Below are 16,722 nucleotides of genomic sequence, written 5' to 3' on the forward strand. Positions count from 1 at the left end.
ATATATATATATATATATATATATATATATATATATATAATATATATATAGCGAGCTGAGTTGAACTTCAACTTGATTCAGGGAAGAATAGTGCAAGAGATTTTCCATAGCCATTTCTGATTGCAGTGCCTGGAATGGGCTATTTTCATTTGGAAAAATATTTTTGATCCATATTTTCATCATTACTGATTTTCATTTTTTCAGAGCAAAAGCCCGAACTCCCGACCCTGTCCACATAAAGCGCCTATATTTATCTTAACTGGAATGAAGCTGAAATAATATAAAATATCAATTTCATAGACATAAAAAAATCTTTTTTTTTATAATTTAATTTTAGATTTTAAAAACTCCTTATAATTATTAAGATATTACATAAATTCATAAAATATTCTATAACCCATCATCATGAAATTTCATTTCCATTCAATCTTTGCTACACAATTTGCATATAAAAAATCTATTATGTATCTGATACATAATTATATATATGTAAATACAATAATCTCATACAATACAATAGATAAAAACATATTCATAGTTATATATATATATATATATATATATATATATATATATAATATATATATCAATATACATGTATGTATTATTATGAATGTATCTAAAATATGCATGTAATATAATTCTTTATGTATATAAAATTGCATAACAATGAGTTCAATTTAAATATTGAAAAATGTCAGAACTGCTAGAAAAAAAATTGAATAAAATTCCATAAATATTATCAAATCTACTATAAGTAATAAATAATCTCACATCAATCAGCACATATTGGAGTCATCATTCGTCATGTACGAATACTGAAATAAAAACATGTATTAATAACAAATCAGAAAATATTGAAGGTTGATAGTTTGAAATAGCGGCTGTAATAATTCATTCAAAGTTATTGTATTTCATGAAAAATAATAGATAAATGTAGTTGTAATAATGAATATCTTAAATTTTATGAAAATATCAGTAATGAAAACAGTGTTAAACAATTGAATAAGAAATTTTTGTAATCAAATTGTAATGTCAACTGTGTATGTTATTAAATGCACTTATGCCACAAACAATACTATAATGCATATTGTGTTCAAAATAATATGAATCAATTTTGAGAACCACTTTGAAAATTAGATTGATTAAATACATATTCACACACACACACACAACATCTCATCTTCAGCGTAATTTCAAAACAATTAATTACATACTAACCATATTAATATTTATTTAAATTATTTTAATTTTTGAAAAACAAAAAAGGTGTCAAATTTTGTAAGAGATAGTTGGTGTTTTTTGTTTTTCAAAAATTGAATGTAATTTAAATAAAATATTAAATAATGTGTTAGTATATAATTAACTGTATTGAAATTACACTGAAAATGAGGCATACCATGGTCTCGAAACAACTGCAATTATTAAATAAAGTATGTGTTAAAAATCTAAGTGTTGTAATTTTCAAATTGAACATTTTAATAATATATATATATATATTTATTATTATATATATATATATATAATAAAATATATATATTATATATATATATTATATATTTTGAATTTTGCATATATTAAGCTTATATATTAAAGTTTGTGTGTAAAAAAATCTAATAAATTATATGCGGTTTTGGATGGTGCCACTTTAAACACGAAAGGAATTAAGCAGCATTTTCAACATATTTTACTCTTTTGATATAAAAAAGGTAAAAATGATGTTTCAGTCAAAATGAAATTAACCAATGTGTATGGAAATGACGTGTAGATAGTACGACAGTTCCAGAACTGGTTTGCTAAATTTTATTACGGGTATTCTAATGTCAAAACGCACCAGGTTCAAGAAAAACGGTTGAAGCTGATAAGAACGCAAAAAAAAGCAAACAAGCAAATAACAATATGTGAGATCATATTGGGTTTAAATGTATCAAATTCAACACTTCATGATCACTTAAGAGGTCTGGAATTTTACTCAAAACTCAATGTATGGTTCTCAGAGAGATGTCTGCAATTCGCATCTGAAGGGCCATGAAAATGATCAGTTTTTGGAGCAAATTGTTACTAGGAATGTAAAATGGGTTGTAAAGAATATAATACACTTGATTGCTCATGCACAAAAAGGGAAAAACCTGCTCAAAAGAGTTGTATGTTTGAAGAGATTTTAAACAAGTTGTTTATTTTTCAGCTTTCCCAGGATAACATAACGGTTAATTCAGATGCCTAATGTCATTAGCTGGATAAACTAGATGATGTACTTCAATGGAAAAGATCCAGAATTAACCAACAAGCCATAACAAAGACCTCATATAAGTTTGGTCAATTGTCAAAAGCTTTTACAGCTTGAATAGGACACAATGCCACATCCATCACATTCTCCAGATTTGATATCAACGGACAATTATTTGTTCTGGTCACTAAAAAAATTTTTAGGCGGTAAAATCTTTACCTCAAATGAGGAGGTTGAAAAGCACTTTGATCAGTTTTTTGCCAATATTGACAAAAAATGTATGATCCCAAAATTATACTACTATCAGAAATTTAACAAAAGATATCCAATCAAAACGAACAGTACATAATTTATTAAAGTATAAGTTTATTTATACAAAAATGACTTGCCAAAATATCTATAAAAAACAAAGTTGCTTTCCGAACAACCCAATATGTTTAATTAAATAGGTTAATATGCCAATACTCTTTTAATCTCGCACAATCAAAATACTTAGCAATTCATTTTCCTTACCGGTACAACAGAAGAAGTTTCTATAGCAGGATCTGTGGATGGTTGATTGATCATTGGAATTGCAATTGCTTGTGATTGAACTACATTTGAAGAATCTAATGCATTCACTACATCATTCATTTCTACATTCATACTTGAATTATCATGGTTGGGTTGTTGAGTACTTAATTGAGCTAATTTCTGTGTTAAGGCCATCGTTCCTCCTTCAGCTACAGTAATTATTGCCCAAATTGTATCTACAAATATAATAAATGTTGATTCCACCTTATAAACATACAACTAGAAGAATGAAAAACAAAAGTTACTTGGGACATCTGTTACTACTTACCTTAAAATATATATTTATATAAAATTCATATAATGAAATGATCTATTATCGACAAATTTTGAAAATAAAGAAAATTTCTCAGAACATTGTCTTTTAGTGACAAAAACATTCTAATTACAAGTAAAAGTTAAACAAATTAGTGAGCTTCCACTTCAACATTTAAAGACATTTGAGATTATAATGAAAATACAATCAATTCTCTAACACAATAAGCAACAAGTTAGAGTTTGAAACTAAAACTTAAAATAACATAAACATAAAATCATATTTGAATTGTTTACCACCAAAATAACTCCCACCACTAGTCATCATTCTCCATTTAGTCTGATGTACACCTGGTTCAGAAGGACTGACCATTTCAATTGTAATATGCCATACTTGACCAGGAACTAATGCAGGCATTGAATATCTAAAGCAAATTTATTATGTATTATTTTATTCAATTATAAGTTTATGCAGCTAACCTCTTTAAACACTCCATTTGTGTTGTGGTACCAATCATTTGTAGAACACAATCTCGCGGCCAAGCTTCATCACCATTGTTTTGAATTCTCCACGTTTTAATAAAACTGAAATAGAGAATTACAAAGTTTATTGCATTTGTTTAGTTAATTCAATAAAAAACAGTTGCATTAAATTTTAGAGATTATGAAAAAATCATGTATAACAATAAAGCAAAGATTACACAGAACAATGTTGATTGAAAACAATTTTTATATAAATTTTGTAATTTTGGGCATTGCTTAGAAATTTGATTCATATCATATGTTATACTTAAGCAAAATGTGTAAAATTTTATTTAAATAACATATAAGTAAGTAACATACTTAATTATTAAGATAAAATAAAATTTAAACCAATGCTATAGTAATATCTCAAACAATAACATTTGTATAATCTTAAGATTTAATCTCTAATTTTATGACATTTTACATATTACATAAGAAAAACAATTATATAACATCACAATGTAAATCAAACATAAATATATAGAAATTATGATATCTATTTATGATTCTAACCTTCGTTGTTCTTCCTCATTTGCTATTTTTCTATGCAGGATAAGAATTCACTTAGTTGCAAAGTAATTTTTTTTTCAATAAACTGATCTACATTAAAAAGTCATATTCCTATATTATTTAGTAAGAATCAAGTAGGATACATAAAACTAATTTTCTGTAAAATATACCCAAAATAGGTCGTGACAAATCTATATAAAAACTTATTAAGTTGCCTCAGGATACAAAAGAATTCAAGATTTTCATGAAGTCTATGACTTGATGAAAATGAATGTAAGTGTTTTACCAATTGTGTTTTTTCTCAACATCTCAAAGTGTTCAACTATTATTACACAACTGCTATACACTATAATATTAATCAAAAATAATTTTTCTATATAGATTATACCTCGTATTAGGAGTGATACATTCGCCTTCGCCAACTGTTACATCAGCTAATAATATCATCGATGGTATCTTAGCAGGTGTTTCACAATCCAAATAAGAACCAATAGCTGCTTGCAAGTTCCTATATGAAAGTTAGGGTAACATGTATTTGACTTATAACCCATTACATTATATTCATATATATAAATAAACAACTAAAACAACATCGACCTACCAGTTGCTCATGTCTAGAAAAAATCTTGCTGTAGACTCATTTAAATTATTCCCCAAAATCTTTTGTAATTGGCTGACGAGCTCATCATGATCAGTAGTACCCAGACAGCTGAATTGTTGAAGAAGACTTTGTTCCAAATCATTTGCACTTTGCAGATTTTGATCCAACGGTCCATTGTCAAAATCCATGGTCGAATAAAATTGCCAGATAAAAATAATAAATAAAAAAAAACTCATTCAATTACTAAACCTATTGTTATCAAACATATTTTTTTTGTTGCAATGTAATATTTTGACAACCATCTGTATGACGACAAGTTGACAAAACTGCAATAGTGTTGCCAGAGCTAACATAAACATAGAATTTTTAAAGTATTACCAGATGAAAACGGCAGAATGATATCCATAGATAAAAGAAGAGTAAAATCATAGATAAGGAAATGGATGAGTATAATAATATCATAGATAAAAGAAAAGAATAATAACTTTGATATTACGCTGCCTTTTCTACTTTTAAGCAACTCATGCTTGTTTTAATATGGTGGCCAATAACATAAATATTTTAATTATGACTACATACCTCACTGAATCTATCCAACGAAGCAATTTATTTATTTTATAACTTACTTTCGAATTTATAACAAAATTCACTTTCTTATTCATGCGCTTTCTTCACTTATTACTCTTAAGATTGGTGACACAGAATAGCAAAGTTAAAATTAAATTAAAATCTGAATTACTTTCGATATACAATTTTTTTAAAAAATTTTTAAAGCAAATTTGTCAATACAAGTAGAAAGTTTTTTGAATCATTCAAATCAGATGTTTAGTTCTCCCAAAAAATGCCATTTTTTGCACATGCAGCTCTGTAACTTCGAAATGGTTGGACCAGCCTTTGCCAAAAACTAAACACTTCTCCCAATCATTCCAAATTGAATGTTTTTTGGATGATTCAAATCGGATACTCCGTTCTCTCAAAACCTCGATTTTTATTTTCTGCATTCTTTGCTCTATATCTCCGTAACGGCTGAACCTGCCTTTGCCAAAAATTAATCAGCACATCTCCCTATCAATAGGAATCAAATGTTTTTTTGACCATTCAAATCGGTTGATCCGTGCGCGCGAAAACGTAAACGAAAAAATGCAGACACACAAAACACACACACACACATCCATTTTTTTGAGATATGCCAAAATGTTCATAAACCTTCAAAACGTGAAGATATGCAAAAAATTTCATTTTCGATTTTCGACCCATTATGTGAAAACTAAATGTAAACTAGTGGTGTATGGCATCGTGCCTTAAGGGGTTAGGGGTACTTGGAGTTACGAAAAAATGAGAATTTTCAGTATTGTTTTTTTGTTATTAGACTTTTTTTTCACAAAAATTTTAATACGGCATCATTATACAATGTTTTGACTTGAAGTAACAAAAATTTCAGAAAAAAAAATTAATATTCCCAAAGTTATAGCTGTTTTTGTTGACCATGTTTAAAAAAACGGTCCTGGCGGTGACCATCATAACTCCTTAGAGATTCATCTAAAATCAATCAAATAAAAAAAAAATAGTTTTATAAATAGATAATCCTGGGCCTGATCGAAGGTTTTCTTTTTTTGCAAAAATTAACAAAATGGCAGCATCATAAATAAAATTTCTAGATTTTTGGGTAAAAAATCAACAGTCAATTTGTCTTAAAAAATTGAAATTTTAGAAAAAATAAAAATCCTTCGATCAGGCCCGAGTTTATTTTGTATTCTAAAAACTGTATAAATTTCATTAAAATTTACTAAGCGGTTTTTTGAGTTACAGTGGTCACCGGTTCAAAAAACATAGTTTTGAGAAAAACGCGTTTAAAGTTTCACATTGGATTTACGTACAGAAATTCAAATTATTGAATTACTTAAACCGAGTCATCTATTTCTGGGTCATATAATAGTTCATCAGTCATTGTGCAAGTTTCCAAAATTTTCATTTGCTGATGCCTACGAAGCATTCTTGCCACTTTCACACGTGCAGCATCCCATTTTGCAGCATACCAATGGGAATTATATCCACAATTAGGTCCTAGGGCATTCATAATCAATAATATTGATTATGTATATGTATTCAGCAATTTCTACGATAGTAGAACTAGTATTCACGGTTTTTAGGCATGATTTTTACACTAGTTGGTTGAAGCTTTTAATTTTTTCTGATTATGGATTCAATCTTGAACTACACATCTTGAAGGTAAATTATCATTGCTGAGATCGTCGTAAATCAGTTTAAAAGCTTTTAAAACATCAGGAGGTGAGGGAGAATAATCTTGAGTATAAGTATCGAGCTCTCCACTTGCGTCAACGCGCTGGTAAGAGTCCAATAACTCAAAAATTTATCATCGGATCAACTTGAAATTTTCAGAGAATATTTTCAAGATATTACACTTAATGAAAATGCAAAAAACTAAAAATCGATTTTTCAAAAATTCCAAGTACCCCTAACCCCTTAAGGCAAATTGCTTTTTAAATACTAGAAAAAAAAAAAAATAAATTTAATCGACGAAAGGTCACATCGGCTCACATACACACATACAAGCAAACATACTTTTCTAAATTTGGTCTCAAACGATGAAGAATGTGTTATAATGCCATGACAACATAATACAAGCAAGTCGGATTTTTTCATAAAAACACTATTTTGAGAAGCAAAAAATTTAATTTTGATATTTTTCTATCAAAATATATATATATATATATATATATATATATATATATATATATATATATATTTTGAAGGCGGCCAAATATACTTGCACGCGGGTACACTTTTGATAATTTGCATATATGTAATTTAAGAAAATAAGAGCTCCAAACATATTTCTTTCTATTTTTATATAAAAGTATCTATTATATAATATATATTATATATATTATAATATTATAATTTAACCCTTGTAGCTGTAGACTGTATTAATCACTGATTTGTTGATATAATTTATGTATTTGTTGCAGTTCTTGTTACAATCACTGACGATTTGTCACTAAGTTATAATTAAAGAAAATTATTGATTATTTATTACATATGTTGTTAAGCGGACTTTAATTTTAGAAGCGAGAAAAATAAGTCTCATCAAACTCTCCGCTACCCCCTCTGCACAATGCCATGAAGATTGCTGCTTCTTGGCAATATAATAAAATGAAAATACGTCCGAATAATATAGCATCATATTCTGCTTTTCTAATATTTCTTTAATAATTCTATTAATAATATTGAAACGCCTCTTTGATGGTAGTCCGGAGTATTTTCTAATGTTCCTCTTGGATACAAACATCTCACAAAAAGCAATAAAATTTTTGATATTATTTATTATAAACGTATAAGTAGCATTTTATAACAGACATGATATAAAATATACAAATATTTATTCTAAACACTCTTTATCAGCATCATCTTTAGATAAATACATCGGTTTCATTAAGTTCTTGAATTTATCAAATTCGCACAATTCATCGCAGCCTCTGAGTTTTAAAATATTTTTATCCGAAATTGGTTGACTTGGATTATTACTATAGTGTAGCTAAAATTAAATAAATTTGTATGTAATTGACCATTTATACCATACGTTGGATTGTGTTAACCCCAGGATTCAAAAACCTTTTTGTCAACAACATTCACTAATATTTTGTTTATCAATTATTCATAGACCAATTAATGAATATAGATGCATTAACTTTAATTTTTGTTATTTTAATAAATAATTGAAAAAATCTATTAGAGTGCCTATTCGGATAATAAAGTACTTCCATGATTGAAAATATCATCTTCGATGTATTTTTTTCAAAATTTCTAACAAAATTCACCTTGTTTTGTATATAGTTAATTCTTCCATGATTATAGTTAGTATATAGTTAATTATTCCATGAGTATATTATAACGCTATACATTTTTGATATAGAAAATTTAAGAAAAATATTTGTTCACGCGTGAGCAGCATAATTAATATTCAATCGCGATTAGTTATAATATAACAGTTAATGAGTCAATTTGGATCCATTATTTTTAAATAAATATCGTATGTTTAAATATTGATTAGTTAATTTTAGCATTAGTATGTAAATATCCGTGAAGAATCTTGCGATAAACATTGATGAACTGGATTTAATTAATATATTTTCATTAATTATCACAATTAATATATGATGAAATATGACTTAATTCCCATCAATCTATAATGAATGACTTACCCTGATATGATATGTCTGTTCTTCGACTTTCTGGTAAACTTCTGTAATAAACATTGAACCAGCTTCTGGATGCGGAAGTAAATTTTCACTGTGATATCCTTCATCACCGCCCATTGCTGACATAATAGATTTCAGAAATGGTGGTGTTGTTCCAAACAATACCATCTTTTTACCATCAGGAGTTTCGCCCTTCGTTCTCAAATGATCAACATCATCCAGTAAATGAGATACATACCTACCTGTTAATAAGAAATGAAAGATATAACTATATTAATAAAATTATAATTATATATGCCCAAAAATATATGCACATTAGTGATTTGTCCATTGATTTCCTATTTCAATCAGACATAAATATTTCTGGTTATTGCATTTCTAATTTTTAAAGACTTGTAGATTATTACCTGCCGAAAGCCTTTTCAAAGATGTAATTGAGAATGCAGTTTCATAAACTTTTCTTGACATAGTTTTAATAACTTCTCCTTCACCTTTGCATGTTGGTAGCGCACCATTTTGGTCATTATACTTAAAAATATGCATTAATATTAATTATTTTATTAAAATTTATAATATTATTATAAACATGCATGCATATATATTTAAATACTTATATTAATAGTTATGTATGCAATGTGATTATTTTAGTATAAATTATTTCTAGACTATGTTCTGTAGATAATATGCCACCATATCAACAACTTTATTATAACCATGGATGAAATTATTTAAACTAGGTGTACTTGGCATATTGCATTGAGGCAAGTTTCAAAAACTTCTATGATTTTCATAATTAAACCACTTTTTGTAGTCCTATAATATTTAAGGATATTTGTTTAGGGTTTAATCAAAATCTTCAAGATTTTTTTTTCAACATTTATGGGCCGATTCTGCCGCATAACAAATCAATGTTATGGCAAGGCCATGTTACGTTACAACTTTTATAGATAATGCTACTGAATCATACTGAATACTGTCAAAATGTGATGTATTTGCTATTCATTCAGGCGTTTTACACATAAACTGCAACATCACTCGTATGTTATGAAGCTGTGTCAGAAAGACCCTGCTATCTAAGATCGTTTTTTTGACATTTGTGCGGTTTCTAGATTTGGGTTTTTCTATCTGACAACCTGAGAAAGACGCTTGACTGCACAGCAACCACATGGCTTTTGTCAATATTTAGAACAAATTTGTATGAAAAGTTCTTCATAACATAGCCTTGGCAGGAAGAAACCAACCAACCAATATTTATAGAAAACAAATCAACACGATTTCCAGCTGATGATAGATATTTTTTGACCAGCATATACATTTTTAAAATTGATGCCTGAGTTTTGGCGAGAACATTGAACGAAAATTTTGGATTTATCTGCTCAGAAGAAATGACTCCGCCGATCAACGTGAAAAACTAAGCTACTTAAGTAGTCATTTTCTGTAAAGAGTCATTTCTTTTGAGCAGATAAATATAAATCCAATTGAGAACTGTCAAGTTTCATAGAAAGGACTTTAATTTTTTTGAGAGGTCAAAAAAGGTAAAAATTTAGCTCACAAACAAGCATACTTTTTTTACTTTGATTTTTAATTTAACTTTTAATGATTCAAAATGACTTGGCGAAAACAAACTCCTTTTGGAAAGTTAAAAATATGCGAAATTATTAGATATGTATAACTGCCTGAGGAAGTATATAGATTAAAACCGGTAAACTATAGTTATATTATATAAGTTAAAGAACATTATTATATTAGAAGTTAAAGAACATGCATTATTATCATTGGGCATGGTTATCTCGTTTTCTAAAAACTATTACCAATTCAAAAATTACTTTATAAAAAAACGTGTTTACGCAATCTAAAATGCTAACGTATATTTGCAAGTAACAAATCTTGTAATTAGTTTTACTCACCTTTGACAAATCATGGAGAAAACCCAGTTTTTCTGGATCATCCTTAAACTGTGGGAAGCGATTCATCACATTCTTAAGATGATCTCTGAATTCGGACATAATGTTATCATGAGTTCCGAACAGATTTTTGAACTTTTTGTAAAATGCCGGACATGCATCAGGATTATGCACACGTGTTATCTGTAAAATAATAAATAGGAATAAATAACACACACATATATATATATATATATATATATATATACATATATTATATTTTAATGATGCCTATAAATATTTTAAAATATGTTTTTTCTCATATAATTTACTTACGTCATTTATCAATGAGTGTTTAACTGGTGGAAGTAAATCTTCGCTTGGAGCATGTATTCTCAGATCAGTGCAAAAAGGCTGAAATAATTATTATTCGTCATTTTTTAATTATTTTATTCATTGATGACAATAATACATACCTTGCCTTTTATAGCGTTTAAAGCAGACAACACATGACTTTGCGTAACATTGAAATTATGTGGATTTCTCAACTCAATCAAATGAGGATGAAGAGGTTGTTCATAACTCTTCAAAAATGGTGCATATCTTTGTTGCAAAAGATTTCCATTTTCATGTGCCAATTTCATATCATTCTCCTGGAATATTAGAAAAAAATTAATAAAACACTTGAAGATAATAATAAAAATAAAATTAGATTGGATATATACTATTTTTATATTTTGCCCTACAAAAGATTCTTACCAAATGCATTGGTCCAATTACTCCTGCTGGATGGAAACGTATAGTAATATTTGGTATGTGCCATTGTTGAGGGTTGCTTAATGTGTTAGGTCCACCACCCAAAGCCTTGGATAATTTGTTTGATAATTATTATATTCACAATGTCAAATGTCTTTTATATAAAATACGATATGTAACCGATTACAATGAAAGCAGTAAAATTAATTATTTTCCACAGAAAGTATATTAAGATTATTGTCACTCACATTAACCAGCAAGCAACAAATATTTTATAAATATATGAAAATACAGAGTATGAATATACTAGATTATATTACATTCTTATGTGATATTAACTCTGTGGGGACGGCTGTCCACCTGAGTAGACAAACATACTCTGTGGGGCACAGGATATTTTTATAAACAATGACTCAGTCAAACTGACTAGGAGGAAGGCGGCGAACAACATTTTATTGTAAAACATGCCAAAATTCAACAGCAGGTACAGTAGATTGTTTTGAAATCGGTGCCGTAAGTGTTAAGTACAAAATCCAATCCGATCCAAAACATCGATAGTGATCCTTGTTAAATTTTAAAACATTTGGGTTTTTTAATATAGAAAATTTCAAAAACTATGAAAAAAAATAGAGATTTTGAAATAGCTAAACGAATTTGCTACATTTTCTGTTTTAAATTTAAAAAAAAATGTAAATGATAAAATTATATTTGTAGCTTTGAATTTCAATCAGCTTTTCCTACAAACTTAATTTCTGCCTCTGGAATAGCTTTAAAGCTTTTGAAAAAAATATGATGCTTGCTTGTTTTATAAAAAATATGATTCAACTATTATTGAAGTTAAGTGTTAATTACAAAGAAATTGATTAACCAATTTTTGCAAATCATTAATTAATGCAAATGTGAATTGATAATATGATGTTTTTTCTTGAGTACGTTTCGAAAATGTGTAAACTTTTTAAGATATATTTATTTTCAATTATTATTAAAAAACAATCAGGCATATCAATGCAAAAGAATTTGTTTTTTGCATAATTTTAGAGGTGGGCTCTAAATCGTTTATATCATTCTGTATAAATCTCAACATATGATATTCAAAATGGCAAATAATTTTTTTTTTATTATTTCGGCAATATTACTATGATATTGTAATTGAATCCTATTGATTTTTTTTTTCAAATACATTTTATAAAACAAATATACATATTATTAAATCGTTATAAAAGTTATATTGTATTTGAATCTCATGAATTGTAGTCATTTCGCTATATTCCAAATCTGATATTTAATAATTGTAAATACTCACAACATGAATAAGTTTAAGTTGGTGTCCAGGAGGTCCATTAAAACTTCCCAAAGGAATTCTAATTAAGGTGTAACTTTTAGCCACCGATGCCAGGGCGCATAAAAACACAAATTGTAACATATTTATATTTTGTATATTCGACTCATTAGTTAGACTATTTTATTGATATTGCATTCGAGAATTACGTATGAAGCAAATTTATAGATTTTGCATTTCGAAATTAATACATCAATAACCATTGTCAATAAGCTACAATTACGCGATGATCACATAATTATAATTGAAAATATTACGAAATAACTTATATATGCGCAAATTGATGTTTTCTGAAATAAGTAAATAATTGGAATACAAAATTGAAATACATGCACAATGTGTATTGCAAATATAAATAGATAACTTGTTCAAGACCAATATCCTCACTACTGCATAAAATTTGAGTATTGCTTTTGTGCCACTGCCAATTTAGGATATTTAAAGATACTAATAATAAAATTTATATATAAATATATAGGCATTTTTCAAATAATCATAACAAGAAATAATATATACCAATAAGTAGTTAAAACATACTGCCATTTAAAATTTTTATTTTGTATTTTTAAAACGTAATTCTAAATCATTAATGTATATCAATAAATACATTTTTTTGTTAATTTGTTTTATTTTTATATCAATATATAGAAGAGATGTAATATATATATATATATATATAGGGTGGTCCTTAAAATGGTCATTTTTGAATTTTCTTGCTTCCAGGGGCTCAGATGATTCCAAATTGATAAAAAACAATTCTCTGAAAGTTTTAGCTCCTAATATTAACGTTTAGATAGAGCGCAATTCAATCAAACTTCGTATGGAAAGAGCATGGAAAAAATTTTGAAAATTAAAAAAAATGGGGCAAGGAAATCCCCTGGGGGCAAGAAAATTCGAAAATGACCATTATAAGGACCACCCTTATATATATATATATATATATATATATATATGTGTGTGTATGTATGTATAATTGTATATATATGAACATATACATATTATATATGTGTGTGCGTTTTTAAAAGTTCGCGAACGTCCACAATCATATTGTGAAAAAAAAAAATTAAAATTTTGTAATTTAATTAATTTCGAAACACATCTGCTATAAATAAATATAACAATTTTCACAATGTATTTTTAATAAATACAATGTTTATTATAAACAGCAATTTTTCAAATAAAATATTAAATTTAATTATCATGCTAATATATTGCTATCATCATGTGTTCAATAAAGGTGAATTACCTGAACAGAATTTAATTGGTATGAGATAAGATGTTAATTCGAGCTAATTTAAATAAATCACGGATTTAAATCATTCGGACTACCTAATTCAATATTTCAGGCCTAGGGAGTATCCTTGAACCCTGACGCATCGCGATGTTATCCTATTGACGATAGGTAATAAATCTTCTATAAAGCAGGCATGGAAAACTACTTATGACAATGATTTGAACACTACTAGTTAGAATAATATTAAAAAATTTAAGTAATAATTTTCTACACCACATGTCATTAGAATTCGTCACAAAAGTAGATCTTGTAATAATTGTTGCCAATACAAAGTTCAATCAAAAGATACCTCGACCGATCCCACAATGAAAAATGAAAATACAATGATAAACAATAAAGATAAGGACACAAACACTTTTTGGCCAAAGTTTCACAAATTCATGATGTGGCATTTTGCCTCAGGACCAGTTTCAAAAACTTCTTGATATATTGCAATATATCAAGAAGTTTTTGCAACTTGAAGTTTAAAAAGTTGAAGTTGAACAGTGCAAGAATAATGATTCTTATAAGAAATCTCATAAAAATAGAGATCTAACTACTTTTCAAACTGTAACGAGATAATTTCAATATTATAACCCGACCCGTTGTTCCAAAGTTTCAATAAAACTATATAAAAAAATCCTAACTTTAAATTTTGCACCATATAAGAGTTCATATAAAAATTATATGAACTCTTATATTGTGCAAAATTTCCATAAAACAATTAAAAAAATTCCTAACTTTGAATAATGAATTTTTATATAAACCCACATTACGCAAAGTTTAAATAAAATAATCAAAGAAATCTTAACTTCAATAAATCGTTTGCAAACTCTTACACCATGAAAAGTTTCAATAAAATAATAAAAAAGCAACATTTGGTTCCTTGAGTATTATTATTACAATAAAAATTATGAATAATTAAATTTTTAAAAAATTGGCGCAAATTCTAAATCTTTTTATTATATTTTACTATTTTCTTTTCACCACATAAGTATTCAGTATTGCTATAAAAATTGTAATAAATTAAAATTAATAAGTGCAATGCTCTTATTTATTAAAGAAAAGGAAAGAATTGGTAACATCCCTGTTATAAAAATGATATTTTTACTGTAAATTATAATGATTAATAATTTAATTAAAAATTATCTAAGCAAATTTAAAAATGTTTCTCATGATGCAAATATAACATTATCATAATTTGAGTAACTGAAATTGTTTACAAATGTAAAAAGAATTTCGCAAATTTCATAAAAATAACTAATTATCTTCCCGCAAAAACCGAAAATGAAATTTTTTCGATATCTTTACGTTTCAAGACCTTCTGAATATTTTGGCATACATTAGAAAGAATGGATGTGTGTGTCTATGCGTGTGAGGATACAATTTTTTGTCGACGATTTCAAGAACACAGGTCAACTGATTTGAATGATTCAAAAAACATTAGATTTAAATTGATAAGGAGACGTGCAAATTAGTTTTTGCCCAAGACAGGACCAGTCGGTTCGAATATACGGGACAAAAAGTGCTAAAAATGGTAAATCAATTTTTGAGAGAACGGAGCGTTCTAAATCGAAAAACATTATACTTGTATTGACAAAATGAAGAACTGATCAAATGAGAAGGCGGGTACAGGGGTTACGGAGATCCAATTAAAAAGTAACTAGCTGTAAGTGGAATTCTGTCTTGAGGCAATTATGGCATCGTAAATTGCTCAAGGCAAATTGCTGGAACTTCCCGTACCGTAACGAAATGTTCGAGGAATACTGAATGTTTTCAAATAGATTATTGGAAAATGGAAAAATTTTTTTTTACCAAAATCAATTATTTTGTTAAGACAAGCAGAAAGTTCTTTGAATCATTTAAATCGGACGCTTAGTTCTCTCAAAAACTGCCATTTTTTACATATTTAGCTCCGTATCTTCGAAATGGCTGCGCCTGCCTTTGCCAAAAACTAGTAAGCACTTCTCCCAATCATTACTAATTGAATGTTTTTTAGATCATTCAAATCGGATACTCCGTTCTCTCAAAAATTCGATTTCTATTTTCTGCACTCTTTGCTCCGTATCTCCAAAACGGCTGGACCTGCCTTTGCCAAAAACTAATCAGCTCTTTTCCCTATCAATAGGAATCGAATGTTTTTTGAACCATTTAAATCGGTTGATCCGTGCGCCCTAAAACGTGACTGGAAATTTGTATCCATACATACATACACACACACACATACACACACACACACAACACACGCACACATCCATTTTTTTCTGAGGTATGCCAAAACGTTCAGAAACCTTCAAAACGTCGAGAAATGTTAAAATTTTCAATTCCGATTTTCGGCCCATTACAATAACTTACCCTACGGGAAGTTAAAAAAAAATTAGCGATCAAAAATATCATTAGAGATAAGCACATCAAATTGTTAGAGAATTTATAGAGATTTTAATAATAAGTACACATTTTGTTAATATTTCTGTGGGTTCCGTACCAAGATTTATAATGCGTAAACGTTAAACAGTAACACGGCGCTTATGCGATTCGAATCTTCGTCTCTAAAACAGCTGCG

At 27.9% G+C, this 16,722-nt stretch overlaps 2 protein-coding genes across 2 annotated transcripts; both read right to left on the reverse strand.

Moving 5' to 3' along the window:
* Positions 1 to 738: 738 nt before the first annotated feature.
* LOC113385466 (uncharacterized protein C6orf106-like) lies at positions 739 to 4,887 on the reverse strand. The gene is made up of 6 exons (XM_026623319.1): positions 4,689 to 4,887; positions 4,476 to 4,595; positions 3,533 to 3,637; positions 3,350 to 3,477; positions 2,741 to 2,976; positions 739 to 818 (listed from the first exon to the last, which is right to left on the reverse strand). The coding sequence occupies exons 1-6, from the start codon at positions 4,874 to 4,876 to the stop codon at positions 780 to 782; spliced, it is 816 nt and encodes a 271-aa protein (XP_026479104.1). The 5' UTR covers positions 4,877 to 4,887; the 3' UTR covers positions 739 to 779.
* Positions 4,888 to 8,088: 3,201 nt separating this feature from the next.
* LOC113385361 lies at positions 8,089 to 12,995 on the reverse strand. The gene is made up of 8 exons (XM_026623208.1): positions 12,851 to 12,995; positions 11,551 to 11,655; positions 11,268 to 11,444; positions 11,128 to 11,205; positions 10,816 to 10,995; positions 9,316 to 9,436; positions 8,912 to 9,150; positions 8,089 to 8,244 (listed from the first exon to the last, which is right to left on the reverse strand). The coding sequence occupies exons 1-8, from the start codon at positions 12,968 to 12,970 to the stop codon at positions 8,089 to 8,091; spliced, it is 1,176 nt and encodes a 391-aa protein (XP_026478993.1). The 5' UTR covers positions 12,971 to 12,995.
* Between the last annotated feature and the right edge of the window lie 3,727 nt (positions 12,996 to 16,722).

The sequence above is a fragment of the Ctenocephalides felis genome, unplaced genomic scaffold (genome assembly GCF_003426905.1).
Source record: "Ctenocephalides felis isolate EL2017-DRISC unplaced genomic scaffold, ASM342690v1 CF-g0.4_SCAFFOLD_03571, whole genome shotgun sequence".
Classification (NCBI taxonomy): domain Eukaryota; kingdom Metazoa; phylum Arthropoda; class Insecta; order Siphonaptera; family Pulicidae; genus Ctenocephalides; species Ctenocephalides felis.